This window comes from Stylophora pistillata, chromosome 1 (genome assembly GCF_964205215.1).
Source record: "Stylophora pistillata chromosome 1, jaStyPist1.2, whole genome shotgun sequence".
NCBI lineage: Eukaryota > Metazoa > Cnidaria > Anthozoa > Scleractinia > Pocilloporidae > Stylophora > Stylophora pistillata.
In genome coordinates, this window is record NC_142519.1 from 523610 (window position 1) to 530044 (window position 6435).

A 6435-nucleotide genomic window follows, 5' to 3' on the forward strand; every position below is an offset into this window, starting at 1 on the left:
TAAGCTCGTCAAGCGTTTCTGAAAAATTGTTTCTTACTGTTACCAAATTTCATGTTTGTTTTTGCATAAACCTGACACGAAAAGTCTTTAAATTGGTGTGAAACGGCCGTCACGCAACCCAGTCACGCAAAAACAAAACAAGCACTCTATTCTGCCACATTATTCGATAAACAAAGCAGAAATATATGATAGGTTTTAATGTCTTGCAGTTAAAATACTCCACAACAATAATAGCTGTGTTATAATTCGAAAAGCCCAGTCCAGTTATTTTTAAATTAGCACTGAGGTTTATTGGTTCACGCCGGGGATTTTTAGTCTCTAATTTGGCCAAACCGACGGGCTCAATTAATGCGTCAGCGGCTAACTTCCAACTGGCAAAAACATGGCGGACGCTAGTGCAGTGTTTTTGAATACTGTTCGTGGTGCGCTTGTAGTCGCAGAAGCTGAACTTTCGGGCAAAGATGGTCAAATTAATAATATGAGCGAAGCCCTAGATGATATAAAAGGGTTGTTGGCACCAGTTTCGGTTCGACACTTCAATAACCGAACCGGATTTAGGCACATCTTGGGAGATTATTTTCCAGTGTTTCAAAGGCAAGCCATGGATTGGCTCAAGACATTTCAGCGACGAATGTCTCCACGATGTTCCGTCAAACACGCCTGGCAAGTAGTCGTGGAGGAAAAGCTGCACAGAGAGCTTTTTCAAATTTTGGAAGCTATTGTTTCGCGGACACATTTCGGAGTTATAGCTGACCGAACTCGAAAGAACTGTGTGTTTGCTTTCATCTCTTATGACAGAGTGAGAAAGGTATTTTCTGATTGTACAGATCAAAATATGAATAAAAATACCTTTTTGAAAAGAAGAAGTAAAGGTAACAAGCGCGTAGAGGCAATCATAAGTTCGGAAAAACAGTTTGGAATAAAATATTCTTACAGAAAAGAATTAGTCACCATTGATTTTCATTACGGCTACTGGAATGAGCATGACTGGCCTCAGCATGTGTGAAATGAACAGTAACTACGATCACTCCTTTCAGTCTAATACTTTTAATATACTTGTTTTCATCTGAAATATATATTTTCTATTTTTCATTTTTAAAGTACCCATTGCCATAATTATATTGATATTGAATTCAAAATTTGTGTCCTTGAGGAGGAACTCAGAGACAATCATATACATATATCTTTTTAAAATTTTGTAATCAACTATCGTAATAGTAACATTAAAGACATTAATAATTTCTGATGGCAATGCATTCAGCATGCAATGTTTTGTATATTAATGAAAAATTGAAATAGTAAAGTATCTTTTGTAATCTCTGAATATATCTTTAATATATACATCTATATATTACTGTAAACTCTTCATATTGATATTCAATGCACTACTGTCTATTAATGAAAAATTGAAATAGTAAAGTACCTTTTGTAATCTCTGAATATATCCATAATATATATATATATATATTTAACAATTATTCCACGAGCGTGCGTTGGATATGAGATGATAGATAGCCAACGAGGCGCTACGCTACTCGCCTCGTTGGCTATAATCATCTCATATCCAACAAGCGCGAGTGGAATAATTGTTTTATTAAAAATGCCCCCAAGAAATTATTATTTTGTAAGAAGAAACTGGATTTTTTAGCTCCCTTTTGATTTTAAGCTGATGCATACGCTTACCATATTTGTAGATTATGGTCTATTGGCTGATATACCATAATGGCTAAGCCAATAAAAAGTCTTGAATTGCATTATCCAATGATCCAGTTTTTAATAAATATATATATATTTATATATTACTATAAACTTTTTATATTTATATATTACTATATATTATTATATATATTATTATATATTACTACTTATTAAAAACTGGATCATTGGATAATGCAATTCAAGACTTTTTATTGGCTCAGCCATTATGGTATATGAGCCAATATACCATAATCTAATTTCTGTACATTGTTAAATCCGGTTTCTTCTCACAAAATAAAGTCGAGAAGATTTGTCTAATAGTTTGGGGGCGTTTTTTTAATAAAACAATTATTCCACTCGCGTTTGTTGGATATGAGATGATTATAGCCAACTCGGCGCTATGCGCCTCGTTGGCGATCTATCATCTCATATCCAACGCGCGCTCGTGGAATAATTGTTAAATGTTACTATATATTATTATATATACTATTATATATTACTATATATTACTTTTTATATTTATATATTACTATAAACTTTTTATATTGAAAATTCAATGCACTACTGGTAATTTGCTTCCTCTTGAATCACTCATACTATTTTATATATTAGATACTATAAATCATTTTGATTACTGAGAATTGAGACAAAATTCATTTTCCTTTCAATACTCCAAACATATGGGCTTAATAGTTCATATCCACTATGATAATTGATAATATGGTATTTGATAGAGAGCAACTTTCTTTGACAATTTGCTCTGATTTTGGTGACTGATCTACAAACATTTGAAAAATTATTCCAGAGGTATTCAAAATCTACATATATAATTTGTTTTCCTTTTAACATAGTATGTTGGGGTATACATTGAGTATCTCATGAAGGGCCATATCTTAAGTACATTATCATAACAATAAAATAGTTATATTTTTGTCTGTAGTTTGCAAATTCTAAGAAAATATTATATTACAGCCCACCTTTAAGCTATTTTATTGCTTCTTTAGCCTCAAGCGTGGTTTTACTTTGAAGAACACAGTCCAAAACTAAGTTTTGAAAGTGTTGAGAACAAAAACTACACTTCTCTACATCACCATCTTTAGGTAGACCACAGTAGCAAAAGTCACGGGTAAAACACCTCTTAGGTATATATACATTTGAAGTATGTTTGTACACAGTTTCATCACACCCATTTTCTCGTAACCAGAATACTGAAATGTACTTATGCTTAAAAACCTGATTCCATCTGTTGTTAAACTGGGTATTGCTAGTAAATTTGGCAAGAGTAACATGCTTTGCCTCCCTTCCCTCCATTGTATTAATTCCCAAACCCAATCCTAGTGTTTCCTGGAGTTTCTGGGCATGCACAGGCACTATGCGGCCAATTGTCCAGGAAGTAGGGGTACTTTTAAGAAAGAGTGCAGTAGCTCTGAAATAGTTGGAACAAACCTGATTGAGACTGAACCTGCTCACTTGACATTGAGACCCTACTAAAAGGAGAGACTGAATCTCTTAGATTCAAACCTGTGTAGGCAAAAACATGTAACTTGAAAGTGTGAACATTCTGATCTTCATCAGTTTTCAGACTTTCAACTATATACATGAAATTGTGACAAAAAAGACACGACTCTTTACCTGTAAATCGATATTCCAAGGGTCTATTCTTTGTTCTGTCATCTGCAAACCACTTCCTGATCTTTTTTGCTAAACGTGTTGCTTTCACATTGAATCTAATGGCATGATAATACTTACCAAAACAGCTGTTTGGAGAAACATCTAAAATAGACTCGCATTCACCAAGATGACTCCGTGACAAAGAATACATCAAGACAGATGAGTTCCATTGTTGCCAAGCATTATTCTTCAAATGAAGGGGTTCTGCTTTGGCCCTAACAATAAATTTACCAACCAAAGGAGGAAACTCTTGCCTAGATTTTTTCTGTGAGATGAAGGATGTTATTTTCTCATGCTTTGTAGCTGGTTTCAGAGTTGTTTTACTTACCTCTTCCTTCTTCTTTTCCACAGCAGCTGCCACTCTAATTCTTTGATTATATTTCCATGGACCCCATTTGTCTTGTTTTTTTTAAACCAAAATTTCCTTGAGTGTCGGTAATGTCACTTTTGTTGATGTCTGCAAATGGAGAAAAATAAGAGGCAGATATACTTAGTTCTCCTCCTAGAAAAGCCAAATATTTCATGTCATTGGGTAGCAGTTCAAATTGAAAGGACACAAACTTCTCCTTACCATCAATTTCTACTGAAAACATATTCCGTCAATTTCAGTCATTTGCCTTTCAAGAAGTGCCACATATCTGCGAACAGGCTCACAGTCTTCAGAGCAATTGGCCCTAAGTAAGAGAAAGTTCTCTGCAGAGCTGCACACACGCTGACCACAGTTTGGGAAACTAACTAACCAAGCCAATGCTTGGTCATCCTTTCCAAAGGGTGCACCATCCCCCCCTATGACAACTTTAAAAGTTCCCTCTTGCTTCCCAAACCAGTTAAGCTTATCCTTCCTGTAGTTGTTGGCACTGAGATAAAATTGTGCCATTTTCAACAATAGCTTTAAAAGGTCCTTGTATTTCCCATTAACTATATATTCTTCCTTGAGCCCTTGGCAAAGTGTTTCCCTTACATCATGTAAATCACCTGTGTCTATTTGATTAATTTTTTTAAGCGCCTCTTTATAAGAAAGAAGTCTTGGTACTGGAATGTTGCTCATGATTTCAATATGCTTTATTTTAACCCCAGCATCATCTAAGCACATTGTTAATGATGTCCTTATTGAATTATACTTCTGCTTGCTTGCAATGCCACCCCTGTACAAAATATTTACACTTCTAATAAAATTTGTCTGACTCTTCTCAAAAATATTAATCTTCTGTTTTACAATTTTAGGAATAACTTTTCATTACCATTTGCAGTTTTCACAATGGTGTCAATCAGCCACATTCGCTCTTACGAAGGGCTAACGCTCGAAACGTCAGCTTTTTAACTCTTTACGGAGGCCAATTTATAATTTCAACTTAGTTGATATAACCAAATTACCTTTGTGTAGTGTTGGGTACCCTGTGGTACCACGCCTCGATTTCATGCAAGTGTTCTGGTAGCATGCTTTCTTTATATGGCGGATTAAACCATCCAGTTGTGTTTATAATCCAGTGTATTTCGTGTTTGATTTCGGCCATTGAACAACACACTAATTGAACCTCCCACATTCTGATCTCCAAGAGTAAACCTTCTTGTAGTTCTCTCTGAGCTGTCTGGCATTGGTTTGTCTCCTCTCTGGACTTTGGTGGAACGCCTCACTAATCCTCCATACCCATTCGTCTGTATCATCATCTGTTTGAACAATAACAGATCTTCCGCCTTCTATTTCCTGCAAAGTCTCGCCATTCCAGATTCACCAGAAACAAGAACTGTAATGCCAGCCGAAATGGCCTCAGGGTAACCAATCCAGAGCCTTCAGTTCGTTAAGGAAGAGCAAGCAAGTCTGACTGATGAAACATTCCTTTTAGTTCATCTTGTTCATTGAAATAATCATGAATGGTAATCTGCTTACGTTTTCTGCATGTTCTCAAGAAATCATTGTACTATGTTTCTGTGGTCACCAGGAAAAGAGCCAACAAAAGTGAGCTCAAACTCCCCTCCTAGAGAGCCTGTGGCCTACTATATCATAGCACTTTAGAGTAAGGTCTTTACAGGTTGCTCAGCCAAACTCGAAGACATTGAATTTCTTCAAGAACATGTTAGACTTATAGACATTCGACATCCGATGTATTTTTGACTCTGTCCGTTCATTGGAAAAATTGTCCACAATTCCAACTCCACTTTAGCATTTAGCAGACTTCTGCTGTACTTCTGATGTAGACGGGAGCCAACAGCTACAACTGCATCCGCTGCTTTACACAACTCGCTCAGTTTCCATCTTGTGCTTCTTGTCGTTCTCTTCGATTGTATCTGTGGCAGCCAAGGGAGTTTCTTTGTATTTGCCAAGGTCCTCACATGAGACATGCACAAACTGAACCATTTACATTTTGTAGCTCGTAGAACGAAGCATGCAGGAATTCCCAGTTTTCTGCCATGACCTCACAATGTGCGGATACTGAAGCTCTGGGGGTGGAACTTTTAGCCAATCCAAGGGATCTTTTGATCCAGGAACATTCTGAGCGGTTATTAAAGTCACTCGATGCTGACTGGCATCTTCTCTGTCCTGATCATCGCTTTGCGAGACGTAGCACTGGATTTTCATGCTGCCAATCATCACTTGTGCTAAATTAATAGCAAATTCGCGATTGAAAGTTGGTAATCCACCCTTCGAAGATTTCCACTCGTCACAGAGAAACATTACATCAATAAGCCTCTGTTCTTTCTGCTCCTCTTCTCTACTGGCAGCGGTCGAAGCCTCCCGAGACGCCATTTGTTGGTATTGCTTTGCTTTGCACTACCTCCAGGTAATACTACATAATCGTACATCGTTTCTGAGTACGTGTAGGTGGCTCGACAAGATATACTTCGTCAGTTCCTACGCCTTTTCCCGTGCTGAACATTTTTGTGATATCACACTACAATAAAACGATGAAGTTTGTTTCTTGTTTATTTATTTCTTTCTTTATGTAATCACCTTATAAGCAAACACGATTTTCTTGAGACAGGCTAAACAATTATCAATATTTGCAAGTCTTAGTAAAGAAGAATTTGAAACTCTTCTTCAAAACGGATTGAGCTTTCTATAAATAC

At 36.5% G+C, this 6435-nt stretch overlaps 2 protein-coding genes across 2 annotated transcripts; one reads left to right on the forward strand and one right to left on the reverse strand.

The window, feature by feature from the left end:
* Positions 1-364: 364 nt before the first annotated feature.
* LOC148740703 (uncharacterized) lies at positions 365-2631 on the forward strand. Its single transcript, XM_088746958.1, has one exon. The coding sequence runs from the start codon at positions 383-385 to the stop codon at positions 1004-1006; it is 624 nt and encodes a 207-aa protein (XP_088603084.1). The 5' UTR covers positions 365-382; the 3' UTR covers positions 1007-2631.
* Positions 1889-6115, reverse strand: LOC148740704 (uncharacterized). The gene is made up of 4 exons (XM_088740934.1): positions 5789-6115; positions 4905-5037; positions 3698-4599; positions 1889-3584 (listed from the first exon to the last, which is right to left on the reverse strand). The coding sequence occupies exons 1-3, from the start codon at positions 6113-6115 to the stop codon at positions 3950-3952; spliced, it is 1110 nt and encodes a 369-aa protein (XP_088597060.1). The 3' UTR covers positions 1889-3584; positions 3698-3949.
* Positions 6116-6435: the final 320 nt, after the last annotated feature.